This window comes from Ovis aries, chromosome 22, assembly GCF_016772045.2.
Source record: "Ovis aries strain OAR_USU_Benz2616 breed Rambouillet chromosome 22, ARS-UI_Ramb_v3.0, whole genome shotgun sequence".
Classification (NCBI taxonomy): Eukaryota; Metazoa; Chordata; class Mammalia; order Artiodactyla; family Bovidae; genus Ovis; species Ovis aries.
The window spans coordinates 38,748,666-38,773,469 of record NC_056075.1 but is presented as its reverse complement, the minus strand read 5'-3'; the positions used below and the strand labels follow the sequence as shown (position 1 = coordinate 38,773,469).

The 24,804-nt window shown below is 45.8% G+C and overlaps 2 protein-coding genes and 2 long non-coding RNA genes across 5 annotated transcripts in view; 2 read left to right on the top strand and 2 right to left on the bottom strand.

Annotated features, from left to right (window-relative positions):
- The window catches only part of EIF3A (eukaryotic translation initiation factor 3 subunit A), a 32,224-nt gene extending 27,989 nt beyond the window's left edge, over window positions 1–4,235 (top strand). For both annotated transcript variants that reach the window (XM_060404741.1, XM_027960482.3), the window contains 3 exons: window positions 953–1,172; window positions 2,083–2,282; window positions 3,012–4,235. In XM_060404741.1, coding sequence (XP_060260724.1) covers window positions 953–1,172; window positions 2,083–2,282; window positions 3,012–3,241 — 650 coding nt within the window. In that variant the 3' untranslated portion in view covers window positions 3,242–4,235. The remainder of the gene's footprint in view (window positions 1–952; window positions 1,173–2,082; window positions 2,283–3,011) is intronic.
- A 2,559-nt stretch (window positions 4,236–6,794) lies between these two features.
- Window positions 6,795–8,586, bottom strand: NANOS1 (nanos C2HC-type zinc finger 1). Its single transcript, XM_004020346.5, has one exon. It carries the CDS (start codon window positions 8,494–8,496, stop codon window positions 7,621–7,623), a length of 876 nt encoding a protein of 291 aa, XP_004020395.4. The 5' UTR covers window positions 8,497–8,586; the 3' UTR covers window positions 6,795–7,620.
- A 421-nt stretch (window positions 8,587–9,007) lies between these two features.
- LOC114110304 (uncharacterized) lies at window positions 9,008–10,926 on the top strand. Its single transcript, XR_003586600.3, has 2 exons — window positions 9,008–9,333; window positions 10,047–10,926. It is a non-coding gene; the product is annotated as an uncharacterized LOC114110304 (long non-coding RNA).
- LOC114110303 (uncharacterized) lies at window positions 9,309–22,183 on the bottom strand. Its single transcript, XR_006057643.2, has 3 exons — window positions 22,045–22,183; window positions 11,068–12,298; window positions 9,309–9,420 (listed from the first exon to the last, which is right to left on the bottom strand). It is a non-coding gene; the product is annotated as an uncharacterized LOC114110303 (long non-coding RNA).
- Window positions 22,184–24,804: the final 2,621 nt, after the last annotated feature.

The window sequence follows — 24,804 nt, the reverse complement described above, 5'->3', positions numbered from 1 at the left end:
AAAAAGAAGCACAAAAAAGTGGAAATGTGCCACTAAATAGGCCATTCAGAGGCTACTTATTTAAAGTAGGAGAGCTGCAGCCAGAAGACAGCATTGCCATGTTTGAGCTCAGCTGAGAACAGGCCCGTCGGGTGGCCCAAATATTTCACCACTGGCTACATGCCTTGTACATGGCTTGTGAACGTGCTGGAGTGCTAATTTTGGAATTACAGATTTTTAGCAAGTAGCAAATTAGCAGGTATAATAATCTACTTATCTCAGAGCTGTGGATCGGATTGAAAGAGCTAATAATAGACGGTTTAGACTAGTGCTGTAGCCCACCGGAATATAAATGGTAGTGATGATAATTGTTGGCCTTGCAGCTATAAGAGATTTTCATCAAAATAATCTGCTTCCTTTCGTTTCCTTTCGTGTGTGTGCCAGTGCACTTGTGTGCACACATTTTCCCTAGATTGGGACATCGCACGGCTAAGTGAGATACTGAGCAGGGCCAAAGGCTTTGTCCTTATTTCATGACTTTATGGTGGTAAATGGTAGAGGGCAGGATTGTGAAAGGAAAGAGTCTTTTTAGTTAGGTTTTGAAAATGTTGAAAGATATAAGTGAACTCATAATTGGGGCTGTGTCTCTCAGATCTAGATCCTACCCCTCACCCTTGAAGTTCTCTGCTTAAATGAGTTGTCTTCACTGTCAGAACAGGTTTACAGATTTTTATACCTGAAATCTCTGCATATGGAGCATAAAGTTCCTATGTGTCATATGTTAGAAAAACAATAATAGGTAGTCAAAATAGAGGAGTTGGTTCTGTGAAATGAGGTAAATGCATTTAGTTTTTTAAAATTATGTTAGAATGTCTCAATTAGCCATTACAGAGGTGATGGATTAACATCAAGATTTGTGGTTGCCAATCTGTTTCCTGAGTGGAAGTTTTCATTTTGTTTTTTAAAAACCTAGGTGGATGGAGAGAGAAAGAAAAAGCCAGAGAAGAGAGTTGGGGTCCACCTCGAGACTCGAGACCATCAGAAGACCGTGAATGGGAGAGGGAAAAAGAGAGAGACCGAGATAATCAAGATCGAGACGAGAACGACAGGGACCCGGAGAGAGAGAGAGACAGAGAGAGAGAAAGAGACAGAGAGAGAGATGGTGATCGAGATGACCGCTTCAGACGGCCAAGGTTTGATACTCTGGTTAAGACTGTGGCCTTACGGTTAAAATTCCTTTAATGTCCTATGCATTCCCAGCTATTTTTGAAAAACATGCTCCCCCCTTGCATATATTTATCTAGTAGAATCATAGATTTTTAAAAATTTAGAGGTCATCTGATTGAACCAGATTCCTCTCTTCAAGAGGGGACAGGCAGGCTGGCGCTGTCTGTAGGTTGTGTGGCTCTATGGTGGTGGAACCAGTCCAGGTTCTTCACTGTCCATTACTTTTGCCTTGTGGTTGAGGTCCATTTATTGCTTTTAAATTATTTAAAAGCCCCTTTGCTTTTTTTTAAGAGTTCTGGCTGGCTTCATCTGGTCAAAGTGGCTTTGTACTAACCTAATCTAGATCAGCACAATTCAGTACAGTTTCCTGCAAGGATGAAAGTGTCCTGTAGCTGTAATGTCCACACAGTAATCAGCTATCACGTTTGACTGTTGAGTGTTTGGAATGGGTAATGACTATTCTGTTGGACAATGCGGAGCCAGATGTTCTCATTTGACTTCATGCCTGAAGCATCAGTTTGAGGTCAACTCATGAGTTTAAGACTTCTCTGGTGGCTCAGATGGTAAGTGTCTGCCTGCGATATTGGAGACCCAGGTTCGATCCCTGGATTGGGAAGATCTGGAGAAGGAAATGGCAACCCACTCCAGTATTCCTGCTTGGAGAATTCCAGGGACGGAGGAGCCTGGTAGGCTACAGTCCATGGGGTCTCAAAGAGTCGGACACGACTGAGCGACTTCACTTCACTTCACTTCACTTCACTTCACATGTTTAAAGTTTATTCCTGTTACTTGCTGACCTGGGTGTTATATATGCACTTAAATTTACCCGTGGTGTCTAACGACAGACCTTAACGTGTCATTTGAATTGGCTTGCAGGGATGAAGGTGGCTGGAGAAGAGGACCAGCTGAGGAGTCTTCGAGCTGGAGGGATGCAAGTCGTCGTGACGATAGGGACCGCGATGACCGGCGTCGTGAGAGAGATGATCGCCGTGAGAGAGATGATCGCCGTGATCTAAGGGACAGACGAGACGACAGGGACCGAAGAGGACCGCCTCTCAGATCCGAGCGTGAGGAAGGTAGAGATGTGCTGTGTGACCGCTGGACACCGGGGAGCCATAGTTGATGAGGGGATTTACTGTCTCTTTAACTTCTGTGGACACCAAAAATAAGATGGCCAAGCATATCATTTATTCCATTTAAAGTTCATGGTCTTCACAAAGTTACTGGAGAAGGAAATGGCAACTCACTCCAGTACTCTTGCCCGGGAAATTCCATGGACTGAGGAGCCTGGTAGGCTACAGTCCAGGGGGTTGCAAAGTCAGACAGGACTGAGCAACTTCAGTTTCACTTTCATTTTGTTTAAAATGACCATGGCACTTTTGCCTCAAAAGCTTTTACTATTTATTTGGTTTTACATCGAGGGTATTTCTTCTTTTATAGTATAATGAAATATATTTCACTTATTTGCTGTTGAGTCTTCAACAGGAGCCAAAAATTTTGTAAAAAATTTTTATCCAGCCAGATATTTGTCACCTTATCCTAAATTTTTTAAAAATTAGGACACTTAACAGGCCAGTGATTTATTGCTTGCAAGTTGGTATTTTTAAGTCTATTTTAAAGGTTTTTCAGAAATTGTATCAAAATGATTAAAATATATTTAGCTTTTTTTTTTTTTAGTGAAGATTATCATCTTCAGTACTGAATTTCTGAGTAATTTGAGGCATTCCTTTTGCTTCAGTTCTATTTAGTCTGAGCTGATAGAATACAGTACACATTTATTTTCTTTCCTTTTCTTTTAATTAAAGTAAGTTCTTGGAGACGTGCTGATGACAGGAAAGATGACCGGGCAGAAGAGCGGGATACCCCTCGTCGTGTTCCTCCCGCAGCTCTTTCGAGAGACCGAGACCGAGACCGAGACCGAGAAAGGGAAGGTGAGAAAGAGAAGACCTCCTGGAGAGCTGAGAAAGATAGGGAATCTCTTCGTCGTACTAAAAATGAGACTGATGAAGATGGATGGACCACAGTACGACGTTAAGTCTCAATACAATGGATTCAAACTCATGTCTTTACATAGGTTTGATCACATTCAAGGATTATTATATTTGTGCTTCAACCAATCTAAATTGGATTCTTTAATGTCTCACCATAACACAAAAAGCATGAACTTGTATTAATCCTATATAATAGATTGATCAGGCACCGCATCCACAGACGGTTGGAAAACCACGCCATGTTTTTGAATTTAAGGTGTTGCATTATTTCGTCAATCATTTGTTTACAAAAAAGAAAAACTAAAAATAAATTTAAAATGAGAATTCTTCAGGTATTGAGTAACACCTGTATCTTGGTATAGAACTGATCTTTTTTCTTTTGATTTTGAAATATCTGGTATTAATTTGTAATGAAGTAAGGTTCTGTTATAGAGAATGTATCTGAAGTCTCTAAAACAGGGAGCTGAAACAGTTCTCACACCATTGAGACATACCTCTAGATATTTTGAGGTATTTACTATTTACTAACTTCAGAAGGTTTTTAGGTTTACTCTGAGTGCAGTAAACATTACACACATTGGATACAGTGGAGTTTTCGGTAGATTTTACTTGAAAGAAGGTGAGTATAAACCAACTTGTGGTCATTATTATAATGATGAGAATACTGCTGGAGTGTGAATCCAAAACAGATATAGCTTTTAAATTTTAAAGCATTTGGTAAACTGTGGCTGAGTTTTTTCTGTTGCCAATAGCAAACTGCTTTTCCATTTATGGAGAATTCATGCCTTTCAAGCATTTTAAATATGACAATATTTATAAATGTGTGGTTTGGAGAAATTCTTTAAATTCTTTTTCCTAATTTCCTTTCTCTTCAGGATAGATTCTTTCAATAAGTAATTTGTAGTAATGACTGTGTTGACTTCAATTTTGGAGTGTAGTAGCTATGTTAAAGATTAACTATTTGGTCTTATTGAAGCCAACACAGAACTTGCTGCTGTGTTTTTTCTTCAATGATAAATAAAACACTTACATAATTTGTTTTAGTGTTGATTTGTGGTTAGAGTTAGTGTTTCATATATAATGTTTAGCTTGCATATTCGTTGAGTTTATTTCACTTGAGGTTTTACCAGTGGTATTAATTTTCTCACTGTTGAGTATCAAAGAAAATAACCTAAGTATAACAAAAAGCAAATGTGGCTAGGATATTTCCACTAAAGTGTCTTCCTCTGTTACTGGATGAACCTCTTAGTTTCCCTGTAAAGTTGTCCTGTCTGTATAGGGGTGTGTGTGTGTGTAAAGTTGTGTTTCCCTGTAAAGTTGTCCTCTCTGTGTGGTGTGTGTGTGATGTACATCTTGAGTTTTCCCGTGAAATTAAAAGCATAATTGATTTCACAGAATGTTAATTGCAAATTTATAGTGGCTCTAGGCACTTAGATTCTTTCTGGTGTTGAGTAGAGGTGAGAATTACTCTTGGTGCAGCTGTGAGGCCAGAAGAGGGAGTATTGATGCTTTTTTATAAAAAACTTTACCAAACGCAGCCTTTCGTTTTTGATGTTAATAATGATAGAACTCACTTTAAAAAACGTTCAAATAAGTGAAAGTCTTGTGAAAAGAGGGCCTTTTGTAACAAGTGAAAACTTGGGACAGTAACCTGCTCTGTCCTTTTACTAGAACAGGATATACCTGGGCAGTCACATACAGGCCCCAACAGACATTCATTTGAGCTGATTTGTTTAGATGGCTGTCTGACGGTTAGGTTTCCAGGCTCGTCTGCAAACGACCCTTCCTCCCCAGACCCTCTCCCAGATGTGCTGTCCTCCCAAGCTCTGTGACCTGGGTGTTGGAATTGGAGCACAGGGCAAGGGCAGAAGAGTGTGCTGCTTGTGACCCTGCTCAGGGCCTCAGTCTTGCCCCCTCCCTCAGTGCTTATTCTGCATTTGTAGACAGGGTGTCATCACTGTCAGTATGGGTGGATCTGAGGGTGGAGTCAGCAGCCCAGAGAAGGTTCCACATCCCAGCGGTTGTCCAAAGTGGCTACTAGGGGGAGGCTGGCATCTATATGTGTGACATGGTTTGGCTGGACACCGACTTAAGATTTTGTAAGTGTAACTAAAATATACTGCAAATTAATGGAAGGAATGTTCATGTTGTAGCTAAGAACAGATGAGAAAACTAGGACTAACACTGAAATTTTTCTTTGATAGTACATGTTCATTTGTGGTACGATTTTAAAATGTAAGGTAGTCTGTGGCTGCACAGCTGGTAAAGCTCTTTTGAGGACTCCATACATCTTTTCCCAAAAATATGCAGTCTTTTGAAAATAAGTACTTTTGTCACTATTTTGTATACTTTCTAGACTTCAAAAAATTGGATTTCCTTTTATCTTAAATTAAGCTTTTCAAGTGCTTAAAACATGTTTCAGATTGAGAGTTGCTTTTAAATGTGTTAGAGCCTGTTTAGTAAACCTTTTCAGAAGAGAGTTCTAGAGAACTACTGACATTCAAAATACTAGAAGGTAAAGTTAGCTGCAAAACAGGCAAATGGCTGGTGGGGGGTGGGGTGTTGCTGCTGATAGGTAAGTCATCTGCCTAGTCCTTCCAGTCTGGAGAATGCACCCATCTGTTAATAGTGACTCTTGAAAAGGTAAAATTAAAGCAGTGGCAAGAGGTGACAGGAATTCATGTGACCTAAAAACAACCCAGAAAGCAAAACTCTTTTAAATTGATATGTTTTCTAGCAAAACTGAAGAGAAGAAGTTAATGCATGCTTTTGAGTTTAGGTATATTCATATATGAAGTTTTCTCATTTGGAGCTATACTAACAAGTATAGCTCTTGTTATAGTTCTTGACCAAGAAATGAATGGTTTGCCTGTGTGCCCCCGCCCCCTTCTCCCACCCTTTGACCAAAAAAGCTCATAGCTATCATGGCAGCTTCTTAGACTTTAAAAGAAGTGTTCAAATGAAGCAAATAGGCTGTGGAGGGAGGTAGTTAAATATGAAGGCAGCCTAATTTTTAATAACCTAGCTAAGCTCTCCTGGAACCTCTAAAGACTAAATTTGTTGCTGTTATTTTCAGATAGTGATTTTTGTACATTTTAGATGACTTCATGTTAATTTCCATTTTTACCTTCTGTGTCTGTTCTGATGGTACATACGGTGTGGTAGGTTAAAGTAGAAGTCAAGCACCTTTGCCCAAGATGAGATTTAATCTCATGGATGAAAATCACTGGTGGGATTCCAGAATGGTTGTTCTAATGAGAATGGGAACACAATAGGGGGAGGCTGTGTTCCATGTCTTACCCCACCTACCCCCAGTCAGTTCCTTTAATTGTTACTTATACTGGTTTGACTTCTATGATGGTTTAAAGCTGACACAGTCCAGAGTGGAACCTTCCTGAACACCAGTTGTTCCATTAGCTCAGAGGATTCCATCTTACATTTAGTGTGAGAGGCAACAGCTGGAATGAGATTTCCACTATTTAGAGACCCTGAAATCGAGCAATTCAGAGTGAATGAATACTGCACCCTTTTGATCTTAAGTACGACATATTTTTGAAGAACTGGAATAGGAAGGGGCATAAAGAAAAAGCCAAGTAGTAGAGTTAAAGGCAAGGTTAATGAATTCATATACTGTTACTGTATAAATACACAATTTTTTTTAAACAGCACCATTTTCAAGTGTATACACAATATGATTATAACTTGGCACTATTTTTAAAGGGGGAAAACGGTAGTTGCTCGTTCAGTAATAAAAAGATCTGGTACATACATGAGCTGTATTCTACCTGCTACCTACAAATTGTACATTTTATACATCTCCAGCTAGGACAAAAACAAGCCACAAGGAGGGAACACCCACCCAAACTACTGTAAAGTATACCAAGTCTTCACTTAATGCTGCTACCAGGCAGGGCTTCACCTGGAATTATAACTGGGTAAGGACAACAGAAATATTACTTGTTTCAAACAATAAAATAGTCATTTTGCTGACACTCCATAAAATCGCCAGTTTTAAGTTCAGTTGAGAGGCTTTTAAAAAAATATTCTAGACCTAGTAAAGTGCCTCCACTCATAAAATTAAACATCCAAGATTAGATTGAGACAATTTCATACTGATGCGCATCTAAAATAGGTCGACGTATAAACAAACCACAGCGCCTCTAAGTTGCCACATTTCAGTTAGTACCCAGCCTTCACCGTCTGGATGTGCACAAACTAGAAACAATCAAAGATTTTAACGTCTAGTCTCAACCGCTCTTCGACAGGAAAATACTCAGTACCGTTGGCTTCCTCTGGAAAAGCCAAGACGAGCTCCACGCTCCCCCGGCAGCGAGGGAGAAATGGTGCGCAGACCAAACACGAGAGTGGGCGGGCGTCTACCCTGGTGGCATCATGGGGCAGCAGCAGATGGGGATCCGGGCCCTTAGCGCAGCTTCTTGCCGGGCAGGCCGTCCCGGGCGCTGCGCGGCGGCGGGCGGGCTGCAGGCGGAGGCGGCACTTTGGAAAGCGGGCAGTACTTGATGGTGTGCGCGTTGTCGCCGCTGGCACCGCACAGGGGACACGTGTACCGGCGCAACACGGGGCACAGCACCCGCCCGTCGGGTCCCTTCAGGATGTGGGTGGTGTAGAGCGCCACCGCCTCCTTGTTGTTCCGGCAAAACACACACACCTGCAGCTCGGGTTTGAGCAGCCGGGTGGCGGCCGCCCCGTTGGCGGCGTGCAGCTTGGGCTCGGCCGCCCACGCTGGGGCCCGCTCCTCTCGCGGCGCTGCTTCGGCGGTGGCCGCGGCGGCCGCGGGTGCGCAGCCCAGAAGCACGGCAGCGGCGCGACCAGCGAACGGGCTCAGCTCAGCGAAACGCTCCTCCAGCAGCCCGGCCTCGGCAGGGTCCGCGCACAGCTCCAGCGCGCGCAGCTCCAGCGCGCCCCCCAGGTAGCGGCTCCGCGACCCCTGGTCGTCGCTGTCGTCGTCGTCGTCCTCGTCGTAGTCGGGCGGCCCCAGCGCGGGCCCCAGCGCCCCGGACCCGGCCCCCGCGTGGGGGGAGCAGCACGACGAGGAGGAAGAAGAGGGCGGGGAGCCGTCTCCGCCGCCGTCCCCGCCGCGGGCGCAGCCGAAGCGCCGCTCGCCGTCCACCGCCTTGGTGATGAGCGTGGCGAGTCCCAGATAGTCGTTCCACGAGCTGAAGGGCTGCGGGTGCGCCGGGCCCTGGGTGCTCACGTAGCGGGCGCTGGGCACAAGCGCCATGGGCGGGGGGGCGCGGCCGCGGCGGGGCGAGCGGGGCGCCCAGGGGAAAGCCTCCATGGGCGGGGTGCGGGCCGCGCGCGCCGCCTCCCCGCCGCCGGCGCGGGCCGGACGGAAGGGACGAGCCGAGCCTGCCCGCCGGCCTGCCTCGGGGTGGGACTGCCTCGCCGCCTTTTATCGGGCCCCGCTCCTCCCCGCCCCGCGGCCTCTCCGCCGCGGCCCTGCCCCCTGCCCTCCCCCGCCCGGGCCACCTCGCCCGCGCCCGGGACGGAGGCGGAGCGGAGGCGGACGCGCGGGGGGCGGGCGGGCAGTGAGCGCGCGCTGCTCCGGCAGGCAAGGCTCCAGCACCCCACGCGCTGCGCCCGCCTCGCCAGCTGCCGGGCAGCTTTCATTCTGGGAGGGGGCGGACAGGCACCGCCTCGGGCCGCTGCGCTAATTGGCTGCTGACCAGAGCCCCCTGCGCCACGGGCGCCGCTCCGGACGGTGATTGGTGAATCCGGGGGAGGGGGCGTGCCCTACCGAGAAGCTGGGAGGGGAGGGGGATGTAGGGGAGGGGCGGCTGCTGGGGCCCGCCTTCGCCTGTTCCCCTGGTTTGGAACAGGTGACCAGTCCTGGCTCTCTCTCAGCCTGGGGGTGAGACCCACCTCCCAAGCTTTTAGTGCCCTGGGCCAGCCTCTGTCTTCTGAGAAACCCCTTCTCCTCTCTCCTTCTCATCAGCATCAGCAAGGAAAGATGTGGGGAGGCAAGACTTGGTGCGAGCTAACGATGCAGTTTTTAAGTGGGAGCCGCCCAGCAATCAAGTAACTTCCTTTTGCACAGCGTTTTGGAGAGCTTTCAACTGAGTGGAATCTTCTCACAAACCTCAGGGAGCTTCAGAGAGGTTTTAGTTCTTACCTCGTAAGTAGTGGAAGGACACATAACTTTCCCACAGCAGCACTGTAGCACCTCCCAACAGGTGTTCCGAGACCAGGTGGTGGCCAGTAGCTGGTGACAGACAGGTAGGGGTGAGGGCCTTAGGACAATGATCAGTGTGTGTGTTTCTAAGTGTGTGTAGCTCCTCACTCCCCGTTGCCCCTGGGGTGAGGTGACCGTATTGACATATGAGGTGTTTGTGCAATTGAAATAACAAAGCGTATTCAGGGGCCACTTCAGCGTCACCATTTAATACTTTGAAATGAATACTGTACTTTTGTAAAAACGGTGGAAAATAAATCAGAAGACTTTAGGTGGCTACGAGATGGTCATGCCCTTCCCAGGAGAAGGAGCAACAAGGTTTTTTAAAATATGGAAAGTAGGAAAAGTATTAGGTGGGAGGAGGGTTCCTGTAGGGTGCTGAGGGGCGGGGACAATGCCTCCTCTAAGCTGGCAGGTAGGGTTTTCCTTCCTCTCTCTGGAGGAGCTCTGTCTGTTGAAACAAGGGTTGGGAGACTGGTGTTGGCAGCTGTCATTAGTGGGTGGGTCTGGGTACGTCCCAGCAGGTGTAGAGTGGCCCCATAGGGATGCCCAGAACCTAGTGCTGGCTCGGGTTAACAGGGGAATGAATGAATGAGTCCCAATGCTCACAGTGAAGGGGATCTTTGGTATCATTCAGTCCGATCTTAACTTTACAGATGAAGAAAATGAGACCCAGAGAAGAGAAGGCTTCTTTACAACACACAGTGAATTTGTCACACTGCCAGAGTGAGGACTCAGGCCTCTTCATGACTGGCTTGGTGGCCTTCCCTCTACACCGTGAATCTGGAAGCTATTTCAGACTTTGAGACTGTCTGTGCGAGCATCAGCAGAAATCAAGTGTAGCACATGGGGGTACGGAGGAAGAGAAGCGAGATGGGGGCTTGTGCCTTTGGTATGGACCCCTGCCCTCAGGCATGATCCAGGGACCACGCAGCAGGGACAGGGAAGGTCTTGAGGCAGTAACGTGGTGCCTGTCCCGGCCACCTGTCTACATGCCGGGGTGGAAGTTATATTTTTCAGCCTCTTCCTCACCTCCTACTCCCTGATGGTTGATTTAAGTCCCCAAACCAGGCAGTGATATTCAGCACTTGCCAAGCTGGTTCCTTTTCCAAGTTTGTGTTGGCACTCAAGTTGAAAAGCTATTCCTTTATTTCCTCCTGTCTCCCACCAAAAATAAATAAAAGGGCCTGGCTGGCGTGGGGCTCCTGCAGAAGCGTGGTGGGTTTGCTGACACTGAACTTACCACGAGAACGCTGGCCCCCAGAGTGGTATGAAGAGTATTATTCTATAAATGGAAAATTCCACTCTGTTCTTGCAGCCTGCGTACTTTCAAGGTATGCGGGCTTTTCAAGCTCTGAAGACTGAGAGCTACTATTCTGAGAAAAATCTCTGCGAGCAAAGTTTAAAGCCACCAGCGGCTGGGGCCAGCCACTCTTGGTCAGACCAGAGAGAATGGCAACTAGGAGAGGCTTTCTTTCCTCATGTGGATTTTTTAACCCTTGTGGATTTGCAGGGAAATAAACGCTTTTAAGTGAACTTGAATGGGAACAAATGTCTGGATCTGGAGCTGCAGCCTGGGTGGGTGGGATGTGGTAATCGTGAGGCAGATGTCCTGGGGAAAGCTGGCGGGGTGTGTCCTGGAGCCCTGGCTCCATGCTGTTTCCCGGGGCTACTCACCTCATCTGCTGTCAGCCTTGCCCAGAGTAGGTGTTTTGCCCCGAAAGAGTGTCTGGAAGTGGAGGTCAAGGGCATGAAGGCTTCTTTTTTTTTTGGCAGGGGTGAGGGTACATGCTGCACCTCGGTATACTGTCAGTGACCCCAGAAAGGCTAGAGTGCATGCCTGCCCCAGCTCTTGGCTCAATCAGCAGTTACTTTTGTCACCAAGCGCAGACCTCAGATGAGCTCTCTAGCTCTCTTTGAGGCTCTTTAGCCAACTTCTGAGATGTGCTTAGTACCTCTGTTGGATGAAGTCTGACTGCCTTTGGTTCCGCTTCCAGAAGTCCAGACTGAAACAGACAGAAAAGCCCGAGTGTTAAAGTTTCTTTGAGGGACAGCTTCAGGTGGTTGGGGGCAGGAAGACAGAGCAGGAGGGGCCTCATCTCAGAGCTTAGACAGTGTATCTTCCGTTTCTTCTGGAACGGGGCCTGCGTGCCACAGGCAGGGCAGGGCAGGGCAGGGGTGAGTTGTGAGATGCTTGGGCTCCGGGTGTCCAACTCTCCACGAGGCCCCCAGGCCCCATCCTGGGCCGTTGCCTTTGCTGGCAGCAGAACTGAACCAGGAGAGACAACACACAGACCCCGGGCGTCTTGAGGCTCTTCAGAAACATGAGGTCAGCCCCAGGGAATGAGGCAGCTTGGCGGGGGTCCAGGCGGCTACAGAGATGCTGTTTGTCAGGCTCTGGGATCCCGTGGCCCGCCTGCCAAGCTCCTGTGAGGGGCAGGAATTGCTCTGACTGCCCCAGCCCCACACGGCCCTGGGGCCTAGAGGCACATTTGGGCGCATCAGGGGTTCACTTCTGTTAACGGTCTTGACTTTGTCCGCGTCATGCCTCTGGCCAAGCTCAGAGGAGTGCCCTTTGGGGCTTGGGGTCAGCCACAGTTGGTGAAGAAGCCCCGTGGTGATGTGGTGGGAGCTGGCTGGGCCAGTGGTTAGGATTTTACCTTGGTCGTTCTGCAAAATCTTGAGTGGCCTTGGATGAGGGACTTCACCACTCTGGGCTCCAGTTCCTTCCTCCGTCAATGAAGGGGCTCTATGTAGAGGGACAGCCACATTCTCCTTCCTGCTCTCTTACTTTTATGAAGTCTCTCCCTTGAACCTGGCGAAGTGAGCTGTGATAGGTGTAAGCCAGCAGAAACAGCCCCTGTTCCTTGATATTTTTAGGAGAGGGCTGGTAACCCACGTCTGGTGCCTGAAATATAAGAGGGTTGTCTGTTAGGGAGGCTCTGGAAGAGAGTTTGCTCCTTTCTTCAGAAAGATACAAAACAAAACCAGGAACCTCACCTTCTTCCAGTCACTGGCAGGATGAAAATCTGAGGCAGCCCAGAGGTGACAAAGCTAAGTTTTCAGGACAAAAAGCTGATACACTGATGGCTGCCTGGATAAGTTATTGAGAAAAATGAAGCCTCGGTGACATTTCTATTGCTGTCCTATGACTTGTTACACAAGATAATTAAGCATCTTTATTGTTTCAGCCACTGCAAGTCAGGTATTGGCTTGCAGCTGAATTCAGTCTAATTGAGACCTGCTGTGCTCAGACTCTCGGTTGTGTCCGACTCTTTGTGACCCCATGGTCTGTAGCCCACCAGGCCCCCCTGTCCACGGGATTTCCCAGGCCGGAACACTGCAGTGGGTAGCCATTTCCTCCTCCAGGGGATCTTCCCGACCCTGGGATCAAACCTGCATCTCCTGCATTGGCAGGCGGATTCTTTACCACTAGCACCGCCTGCGAAGCCCAACGGAGATATAGTAATTAAAAAAGCATTTGGCAATTCTGTCAAGAAGGTGAGACACCCCATTCTGGCCAGAGGGAGGTGACAACCATGTGAGCATTGTGTGTGTGTGTGTGTGTGTGTGTGTGTACGTGTACAGGGGACGGAAGGAAATCCAGAGGACTGAGAACAGGAGCTTTGTGGGGCTCTTCTCTTACCCAGCCTGCCTTGCACTGAAGCCTCCCAGCTGATGTTAGTATTGATAACACCACGACCATCAGACCAGGTGCTTCGTAGCATCGTCTCAGTACCACCTACATAACTGCTGCACGAGGGCTGGCTGGGATTGCCCTCGTGTTATCCATGAGTTGAGGCTGAGCTCACATGTCAACCTGTGTCCCTCTCCAAAGCTGGGCTGTGCTTCCTTGGGTTCACCTGGTCATCCTCTGGCCCTGGGGCTTCAGGGCACAGCTTGGGGAGGCTGGCCAGGAGCCAGACAGGGGCTGAGGGAGGCAGAAGGGGACATTCAAGGCCAAACTGGGCCCATCTATCGTGTCAGAGATTGTTTCCCAACAAAATCAATTTTGTTCAAAAGCGGTGTGGACTTTTTATCAAGTACTGGGTACTTTGGTTCAACGAGTAGTCCTTTCTGTTTGTAACACACCCTCCACCTCCCGGCCAATATGGTTCCAATTTTGTTTAAAGCAAGTTATGCCTGGAAGCTGAGGGCCTGAAGGGCAGATGTCCCTGGACTGATGGTGCTGATAATAACAGCAAGAACAACAGCTGGCACATCCGGAGCTCTCACAGGCTCATGGTTTTTTTTTTGGCCTCGCCATGCAGCAGGCAGGATTCCCAGCCAGGGATCGAAACCATGCTCCCTGCGCTGGAAGCTCGGAGTCTGAACAACTGGACCACCAGGGAAGTCCCAGGCTCGAAGTTTCTTAAATTCTCCCAACAGTCCTATAATCATACCCTTTTCACAGAAGGGAAAACAAGGTTTGGGAAGGCTTAAAAAGTGTGCCCAGGGCTTCCCTGGTGGCTTGGTGGCAAAGAATCCGCCTGCCGACGCAGGAGACGTGGGTTTGATCCCTGGTCCAGGAAGATCCCACATGCCGTGAAGCAGCTAAGCCCGCGCACCACGACTATTAAGCCTGTGCTCTAGAGCCCTGGAGCCGCAAATACTGAAGCTTCGGCCCCTCTGGAGCCTGTGCTCTGGAAGAAGAGAAACCACTGCAGTGAGAAGCCCGCGCGCCACAGCTAGAGAAAGTTCGCGCACAGCGACAAAGACCCAGCACATTAGACCCCGCCCCCCCCGCAAAAAAAGTGTCCAGCATCTCCCGGTGGGCAGTGCATGGCTTTCTCGAAGGCCTGAGCTGGGAGCTACCCTACTTCCTCGACCACCTCCTGGCCTGTGGATACTGAGTTAGAATCCCCCACTTCCTGTCTTCCTACCTCCTCACCTTCTTTCTAACTGGGACTGTCCGCTCTTTGCTCATCCTCAGTCCCTGCTGTCTGCGGGGCGGGGGGGGGGGCCGGGCTGGGAGGGGGGACGGGCGGCGGGGGGCGCAAAGGCTGGGGCCCCGAGTGGAAGAGTCAGACATAAAATGGCATACTATGAGGGTAAGGCTGTTCTCCAGTGGGCCTGCGGGATGGGGTGGGGGCAGCCTGCCCAGCAGGGCTGCTCTGTATGGTTCTGCAGGTTGTGCAGTGTGCCAGGCTTCCCATCTCAGGGAGTGCCTGGTGCTTCCTAGACGTGGTAATATTGATATATGTAGGGGTACATCTATGATAGTTTTCTGGCAAATTGGGAGTAAGGTCTTTTTCTAATGAAATCAGTATATGATGACAATATTCTGACATTTGGAAAAGCCCTCTGGAAGAAATGCCTTTTCCTAATTTGCCCAAAGCTTTGACTCTGACCAGAAGTGTGAAGTGCTAAGATTCTTGAAAGCAGCCCTCAGCTTGCCATTAGCTACATGCCTGTGGGCTTTTTAAAGCTTCAGGTGTTAGTGTCTTTCTAACTGAGCTGATCAGGCGGGTGCTGGCTGCATTTCTGCCCTAGTAGTGGTGGTGGACCAGAAGCTCCACTGGGGTTAACGTTTTTAAGATTGCTCATTTTAGACATCTCTCCATCTTACCTGCCTTATGCTCATGTGTCCCCAGCTGTCTCGAGTTCTCTAGGCCTTCTTGTGCCCTGACAGTGCCTGCCCTTAATGGTGAGGTGGCAGTTGCGCCTGTCCTGGGGCTTCTATGGCTTAGGAACCAGAAGGCAGGGTGGTGGCCCAGGCTGGTACAAATTGAGTGGCTTTAAGCAAGTGATTGCCCCTTGCTGGGCCTCAGTTTTCTCTCATTTAAAATAATGAGGTGGCCAAGACTTCCCTGAGGGTCCGGTAGTTAAGACTCCGAGCTTCCAATGCAGGGGGTTCAATCTCTGGTCAGGCAACTAAAATGCCACATGCCGTGTGGTGTGGACAAAAAAAACAAATGCACCCCAGAAAATAAACAAAAAACTGGGGACAAATTCTACCTCAATAAAGTTGTTTAAAAAAAAAAACAACCTAGGGACAGGATATAAACTCAAGATAAAAAAAAAAAATTAGGTGGCCTAAGTGATTTCTTAGACTTTTCCAGCTCTCAGATTTATTTGTTCACCATCAAGGCCTTGGGCTGAATGTGAATAAGACAGACATACTTCTGAGCTCATGGAGCTCATACTCTGATGAGGTGGACAGACGATGATACTTTGGAAGAAGGCATAATAGTTTCCTATTGCAGCTGTAACAAATTATCACCAACATAGTGGCTTAAAACAGTGCAAACTTGTTTTCTTACCATTCTGGTGGTGAGACATCTGAAATGGATCTCAGGGCTAAAGTCAAGTTGTCTGCAGGGCTGTGTTCTTTTCTGGAGAATCTAGGGGAGAAACTGTTGCCTTTTCCAGTTTATCGAGGCTGCCTGCATCCCTTTGGCTGTTTTTCCCTTCCTTCTTTAAAGCCAGCAACAGCAGATTAAGTCCCTTCCATGCTGCTATCGCTCTTTTTTTTTTTTTTTCCTGCCTTCCTCTTCCACTTCTCAGGACCTTGTGATTACACTGGGCCCATGTGATAATCCAGGATCATCTCCCTATTTGAAAAGTTATGACCAACCTAGACAGCATATTAAAAAGCAGAGATATTACTTTGCCAACAAAGGTCTGGCTAGTAAAAGCTATGGTTTTCCAGTGGTCATGTATGGATGTGAGAGTTGGACTATAAGGAAAGCTGAGCACCCAAGAATTGATGCTTTTGAACTGTGGTGTTGGAGAAGACTCTTGAGAGTCCCTTGAACTGCAAGGAGATCCAACCAGTCCATCCTAAAAGAAATCAGTCAGTCCTGAACATTCATTGGAAGAATGGATGCTAAAGCTGAAAGTCCAATACTTTGGCCACCTGGTGCAAAGAACTGACTCATTTGAAGAGACCCTGATGCTGGGAAAGATAGAAGGCGGGAGGAGAAGGGGATGACAGAGGATGAAATGGTTGGATGGCATCACCGACTCAATGGACATGAGTCTGAGTAAACTCTGGGAGTTGGTGATGGACAGGGAGGCCTGGCGTGCTGCGATTCATAGGGTCACAGAGTCGGACACTGAGTGAACTGAACTGAATTAGCAATCTAATCTAATGATGATCTAATTAGATCTAAACTCGATCTAATTAGCAATCTTAATTCCACCTGGAACCTTAATTCCTCTTGTCGTGGAAAGTAGCATAGTCCTTTGGGTTTGGGAATTAGGATGTGGGCATCTTTGGCAGAGGGCATTATAATGTCTCCCACATGAGGAGTACAGAGGACTGTGGGACCCCTTGGCAAGGGGCATCCAACCAACACACATGGGTCCTAGGACCTTTGCATGTCCAGAAGTCAACTGGGCTGGTGAGCTGAGGTTTCCTCTGCCAGTCAGGACCTGACAGCATACAGGGGACTCTAGAGAGTGGAGGAGCCTTGTGTGTGTGTGCATGCACGTGTGTGTGCATGCGTGTGTGTGTGTCCCTCAGGCAGAAGGAAAGTAATTGCTGAGGGTCTGAGTCGCAAGAAGTGACGGTGAGCAAAGGAAATGGCATGTTAAAATCATTAAAAATAAGGATTATGATGATGTTATTTAACTTGTGGTCAAAATAAACAGCCAATTTCAATAAAAATACCAAGCAACAGCAGCATGTACATCATGGGGGAGTGACTGGAGTAAAGCACTCTAAAATCCTGTGCTCTGATTCCAACACCCAGGAGAGTAAAGAAACTAACTCTAAAAATTTTCACTTATGGAAAATTTTAAGCATTACAAAAGTAAAGGTCCCAGTGTAAAGAATCCTAACTGGCCTTTCCCTTAATCCACGACAACTCTTATTTTATCTATCGCCCCCACACCTGTTTTTCACTCCATTCCCACACTGTGGATCATTGTGAAGTTATGAACATTGATAATAATTTTGATAGGTTAAGTATGTGTGTTAAAAATCTGTTGAGCACCTCTGTTAAAGGAAAATAGGGGCTATATATAGTAGATGTAAAGAAGTGGAGTGAAGAAAAAATAAATCTTACGAAAGGAAGCATGATCAAGGTGAAAGTCGTGAACGTGGTAGAAGAAATTAGTTGTAAGGCAGAGACTAACACAACATTGCAAAGCAATTATCCTGCAATTAAAAATAAACAAAAAAAACAAAAAAAAATAAATAAAAATAAACAAAAAATAATGATAGAAGATAATTTGAAAAGACTGATACAGAAAAGTGAAGGAATGAATGAAATAGAAAACAAAAATGTGACAGATGATCCACAGAACCAAAAAGCTTGTTCTTAATAAAAAACAAAATTAACTCTTTTGGCAGGATTTATTTCTTAGGAAAAAACATGACACAAAGTGAAAAATTTTGTGACCAGCTGCTTCTTAAATTTGAAAATGTATAGGAAATTGAAAAATTGCTGGAAGCAAAAACTCAAGAAGAATTTTAAAACCACAGTAGTCCTCTCACATTGTATAAACTGAACCAGAGTTAAAAGTATCATAATAGTGACTTCTCTGGCAGTCCGGTGGTTAGAACACCAAACTTCCATTTCAAGGGGCCCCAGTTCAATCCCTGGTGGGTGAAGTCCTGAATGCCACATGCTCTGGCCACCTAAAAAAAATTGTCACAAAGAAAATGCCAGATCCAGATGACTTTAAAGAGAAGTTCTATCATTCAAGGAACAAATAATTTCAATCCTATGCAAACTGTTCTAGACGTTAGCTAAAGAAGAACCATTTTCTAATTAATTTTATAAGACTAGTATAGCCTGATATAAAAATAACAAGTATAAGAAGGGAAAATTATAAGCTAAGCTCAGTTGTAAAGATACATGCAAAAATCTGAAGATATCAGCAAATCAAATTCAGCAATGAAGGGGAAAACAGAAGATAATTTATCAGTTCTAATGCAGATGGACCTATAGAATGAAATATTGGTTTAACAAAGAAGTCAGTTAATGTAATTCACCATATTAACATAGTAAAAGAATGAAAAAAAGATCATCTCAATAAAAAGCATTTGATAAAATTCACGTAGAGTGATGATAAAAATTTTTGTAAAATTAGAAAAAGATTTCCTTAACTGATAAAGCATGTCTATAAAACCCTATAGTGAACATTATAATTAACACTTCTATTCAGTATTGTCCTGGAGGTCTCAGAGGTCCTAGCCAGTGCAGGTTGGCAAGAAAAGTAGAATTATAAGGATCAGGAAAGAACAAACAAAACTGCCATTATTTACAGGTCACATTTTCTTTGTAGAAAATATAAGAGAAACTTGCTAGTCTGGTAAGAACCTATATGCCATGGGGGAACTGCTAAGCCTATGCTCCGCAAAAAGAGAAGCCCCCGCAATGAGAAGCCCCCATACTGCACCTAGAGAAAGACTGCGAAGCAATGAAGACCCAGTGCAGTCAAAAAATTAAAAAAATTATATTTGGAGAATTTAGCATATCTTTTCCAGAATCAAGCAAACAAAAATAATAGGAGGGACAGACAATCTGAACCATACAAATAATATACTTTAGCATTAGCTATCTATAGAGCATTATACTCAACAGAGAACACATTCTTTACACGTGGGACAGTTATCAAAATAGAACAATTACTGACCATGTAGGAAGCCTCAGTAAATTCCCAGGGATAATATCATATTTCTGCCATGTTGTAATGAATACAAATTCTAAAAAATAATCCTGTACATTTGGAAATGTAACAATGTATTATATTGAAAATTTACAATGAACTTTCAGAAGAAAAATAGAGTTTAGTAAGTTTCCTGGATACAAAATCAATGTTTACTGGGAAGATCCCCTGTAGAAAGAAATGGCAACCCACTCCAGTATTCTCGCCTGGAGAATTCCGTGAACAGAGGAGTCTGGTGGGCTACAGTCCATGGGTCACAAAGTGTCAGATATGACCAAGCAATTAACACTTTTCATGCATTTCAATATACCAACAGAAACAAAGTATTTGCTGTTGGTATATTGCCAACAACATAAATGATAAAATCTCACTTAAGTCAGCACTAAGAAATCACCCTCCAAAGAAAAATACCAGATCCAGATGACTTTATAGATAAGTTCTCCTATTTGAGGAAAAATAATTCTAATAATAAAACATGTATATGATCTCTGTGGAAATGATTGTAAATTTTATTTGAAAGACATTAAAGGAAACCTAAATAGGAGAGATACACTGTTTGTGTAAAACTCACTATTGTAAAGTTGTTAGTTCTTCCAAATTCATCTATAGATTCAACGCACATCCAATCAAAATCCTAACTTTGTATGTGTGCACATATGTATCAAACTTGACAAGATGACTTTACAACTTGTATGGAAAAATAAAGATCAAGAAAGATAATGCACTCTTGAAGGAAAAAAGGGCTGGATGGGTAGGAGTAAGAGCTTGCCTGGCCAAAGATCAAAATTATTAAAGATTTAGTTATTCAGACGATGTGCTACGGAGACAGCTGTAGACTGAGTGGCTTAAAACCAGAATCACACATATAAAGAAACTTGTGGGACTTCCCTGATGGTGCAGTGTCTAAGACTCTGCATTCCCAATTCAGGGGGCCTGGGTTAAAAAAAGAAAGATCCCATGTGCCACAACTGAGACCTAGTACAGCCAAATTAAAAAAGAAATTTAACAAATAAATAGAAATGTAGGGAAAAAAAGAGCATGAACACATGATTCATAGTTGACATAACGATTTTTAAATATAAGAAAAAGTTTCAGTTCCACTGACAACCAAGGAAAGGCAAATTAAAACAGATTATTTTTAGCTATCAAATGATTTTTAAAAATCCTTCAGGTTTTCAAGAATTTGCAATGGATTGTTTGCTGTACTTATCATTTTGGACAACGATTGGCAGTATCTGTTAAGAGCCTCAAAATGTTCATACCCATTAGATTGATGATTTAACTTCTAGGAATCTATTCTAAGAAAATACCCCAATCAGTTATTCTTACCCAGCAGTCAGAAACTCAAGCCAAAATGTTTACTGCAGGGTTGTTTGTAATAGTAACAGAATGAAAAACAAATTACTGGTCAAATAAAAGGGAGCAGTTAAATAATGGTGCACTTATGTGATGAACTATAATAAAGTCAATGAAAGTTGGGTATTCTATTCATTTTTAATGGCATAGGAGAATGCTTATGATGTAATTTGTAACCATATATTATTCTGGAATATTAAGAGTGGTTCTCCCTGGGCTGTGGAGTTATCGAAGATTCCCCACCCTTCTTTTTTTCTAGTGTAGTCAACAGCTATGCTTTGGAGCCAAACAGACCTTCCGTGTCAAAGCCAGCAATGGCCAGTTGAGTCTCTCTGATACTGACTCTCCTGCCTCCCTTCCACTTTTAAGGACCCTTGTGATTATGCTCGGCCCACCAGGGTAATCCAGGCTACTCTGTTTTAAGATCCATGGATCAGCAATCTTATTTCCATTTCCAGCCTTAATTCCCCTTTGCCAGCTATTGTGCTTGTGCTCAGTTGTGTGTGGGGGGCTTCCCTGGTGGCTCAGAGGGTAAAGCGCCATCCCCGGGTTTGATCCCTGGGTCAGGAAGATCCCCTGGAGAAGGAAATGGCAACCCAATCCAGTACTCTTGCCTGGAAAATCCCATGGACGGAGGAGCCTGGTAAGCTATAGTCCATGGGCTTGCAAAGAGTCGGACAAGATTGAGCGACTTCACTTTCACTTTTCACTTTTTCAGTTGTGTCTGAGTCTTTGTGACCCCATGGACTGCAGCCTGCCAGGCTTCTCTGTCCATGGGATTTCCCAGGCAAGAACGCTGAAGTGGGTTGTCATTTCCTCCTCACATGGTACCATATCCACAGGTCTGGGTGGTCATCTTCTGCCTGCCACAGTTGCCATGTGACCTTGGGCTCGCAATTCCCTTAAACCTCAATTTCTTCATCTGTAGCAGGGTTTCTTCAGTTTGGCACCATTACATCTTTGGATGGATAATTCCTTTGCTGGAAGGGGGGCACCCTGTACTTTGTAGGATGTTCAGCAGCAGCCCCGGCCTCTATCCATTAGATGCCAGTAGCAACCACCCCCTTCCCTACAACATGACAAGCAAAAACATCTCCAGACTTTGCCATGTGTCTCTTGGGGGCAAAATCAGCCCTGGTTGAAAACTGATCTATAAAACAGGTATAGGGGCTTCCCCGGTGGTCTAGTGGTTAAGAATTTGCCTGTCAATACAGTGGGGAAGGGATAAGGCAATGGCACCCCACTCCAGTACTCTTGTCTGGAAAATCCCATGGATGGAGGAGCCTGGTAGGCTGCAGTCCATGGGATCGCGAAGAGTCAGACACGACTGAGCAACTTCACTTTCACTTTTCACTTTCATGCATTGGAGAAGGAAATGGCAACCCACTCCAGTGATCTTGCCTGGAGAATCCCAGGGATGGGGGAGCCTGGTGGGCTGCCGTCTGTGGGGTTGCACAGAGTCGGACACGATTGAAGCAACTTAGCAGCAGCAGCAGTGGGGAAGATTCCACATTCTATGCGGCAACTAAGCCCGTGCGCCACAACTACTGAAGCCCATGTGCCTACAGCCTGTGCTCCACAAGAGAAGCGACCACAGTGGGAAACACTCAGTGCAGCCAGAAGTGAAAAAATAAATCTTTGATCAAAACAAAACAAGAAAACTGGTATAGTTCTTACCTCGTGGTACAGCTGTAAGGATCAGACAAAATGGTGTGTGCATAAGGTTCAGCATAGTGGCTGGTGCCTAGAGAATTTCCCCTTTCTCTCTGCTTCCCTCTCCTCTGCACTCTGCTGCTGCAAGTAGCTATGTATCTATGTTTTATTTTTCTGAATGCACTTTGTGTGTGTGTGTGTGTGTGCTCAGTTACTCAGTCGTGTCTGACTCTTGGTGACACCCTGGACTGTAGCCTGCCAGGCTCCTCTGTCCATGGAATTTTCCAGACAAGAATACTGAAGTAGGTTGCCAGTTCCTATCCAGGCTCTCACTTTACTGCTTTGCTAATTAAAACAAGTTATCAGAAATTCTTAGCAGTTGTGCAGTAGGCTTGAAAATTAAATACCCTCCGAGGCAAAGGTACATTTTCAATGAAAACATTACAAATAAATTTCAATTATTCAAATAGCGGGTAAACTCCAATTATGAAAAATTCAAACAGTAATCACAAGGCTAATATTTTCTTTCATTTTCCCAACCCACCCTCCATCATTATCTTCCCAGAGGTGCTCTCTGCCTATAAGTGCCATGAGGACAGGGATTTCACTTGCACTGTTCATCGTTTTACCTCCAGTGGTTGAAGCAGAGCCAGGCACACAGTAGATATTCAGTTCAGGTTTGTTGAATGAATGAATGAGTTTACTGTGTAGCATTTCAGTTCTTTGAAAAAAAATTGCTATATAAATCTTAGTGGTGGTTATTATTATATTCTAGTTCAACAGTTTATTAGCCATATGATCAAATTACCTAGCCACACAGAAATTTAATAATTTCATTGTCTGAAAGTGCATGGAGTTGTTGTAAGATATCCCAAGTCTTTGACTATGCATTTAAATAGACACACACACACACACACATACACATATTCTTTTAAATTTAGTGTTTCTGAGATCCTATGTATTGTTCTGCAATTTAAAACAATTTTTAATATTTATTTGGCTGTGCTGGGTCTTAGTTGTGGCACATAGGATCCTTTGTTGCGGCATGTGGGATCTAGTTCCCTGACCAGGGATTGAACCCAGGCCTTCCAACCCTGCACTGGGAGCTCGGAGTTTTAGCCACTGGACCACTAGGGCAGTCCCTTGTTCTGTAGTTTGCTTTTTCATGTAATATGTCAGAGGAGCTTTCCAGGTCAGTATATATAGAACTGCTCCATTCTTCTCAGCTGCTCTAAAGATGAACCATGGTTTATTTCAGGGATGGTGTCAAACTCCCGGCCCTCCTCCTCCTGGTGTCTGGCAGGTGCTCACTGAACAAATATCTCTTGCTGAATCACCGCCTGGGCAAAGTGCTCCTCAAGCTGGAGGAGCCTGTTGATATTTTAGTTTTCATCAACTGTGCAGATCTTTGAATCTTTTTGGTTTGAATGCGTCAGAGTCTGGCCTGGAAATCTACCCAAGATTATTTTTAGCCTGTTTGGCCAGGGGATCAGCTGCTCTATGGAGATGTTCACTCAGGGCCAGGGGTCAGCCTGCACGTACTACCTCCAGCAGGCAGTCACGAGCATTTAAAGATACTCCAGGGCCAGGGCTGGAAGTGGCTGTGGGATCCCGAGTCCCTGAATCTGAAAGCAAGACTGCAGGGCTCTCCTGAGATTGGCCCTAGCCAATATGTAAGGACCTCAGGGGATTCACGGCTGGATCCTTCTCTGGTCCTGCTCAGACTTTCTCTATGGTGGTGGTTGCCCGCTGATGGAACACTTACACTCTGGGCTTAGTCTCTGTCTAGCCCTTCCTTGCGGAGAAGGCAATGGCACCCTACTCCAGTACTCTTGCCTGGAAAATTCCATGGATGGAGGAGCCTGGTAGGCTGTAGTCCATGGGGTCGCTAGCAGTCGGACATGACTGAGCAACTTCACTTTCACTTTTCACTTTCATGCTTTGGAGAAGGAAATGGCAACCCACTCCAGTGTTCTTGCCTGGAGAATCCCAGGGATGGGGGAGCCTGGTGGGCTGCCGTCTCTGGGGTCACACAGAGTCGGACACGACTGAAGCGACTTAGCAGCAGCAGCACCAGCAGCCCTCCTTGGCTCCAAACAAGCTGTGGATGTTCATACCTTTGTACAAACTGTTTCTTCTGCCAGGAATATCCTTCTTTTTTCTTTTTTTGCATTCAAGGCTCAGCTCAAATGGCCCCTCTTGAGTAAAGCTTCCCCCTCCCACTGAGATGACCTGGTCACACTCTTCTCTAAGTGCCCAGAAGCTCTGTACCTGCTACATCCTGGTCACAAGGAAGGAAGACCTGTCTGCTCTCCTCACCCAATGGAGGCTTCTGGAGGCAAGGACCCCTGGTGCGCATCCCAGTGCCTGGCATATCATGGGACTTTGCACATGGCTGCTGGGTGAGGGAAGCTCCGTGGCAGCAGGATGAGGTGCTGGGAACAAGCAGGTGAGTGGAAACAAGTGCTCTATGGAGAAGGAGCTGGGACATCGTGGGGTTAGGAGCCCTGGGCTCTCCTCAGGATGACTTCATCATCATCATCACAGTGGTCCCTTCAGGCTGGAACAAGATACTCAGTGTATCAGAGACTTGAGTTTGACTCAGACAAAATCTTGTCTAATTTCTAAAAAAGAAGATGGCAGTTGTTTCTGTGATACTGATTTTACATGAATCTGAAAACCAAAGCACTCTGAAGCACCCTCCACGTTGGAAGTCACATCAGCTGATCATAGTGATGGTCACTTTTCTAGGGGGGTGACCCCCTCAAACCTCAGCCATCCAGG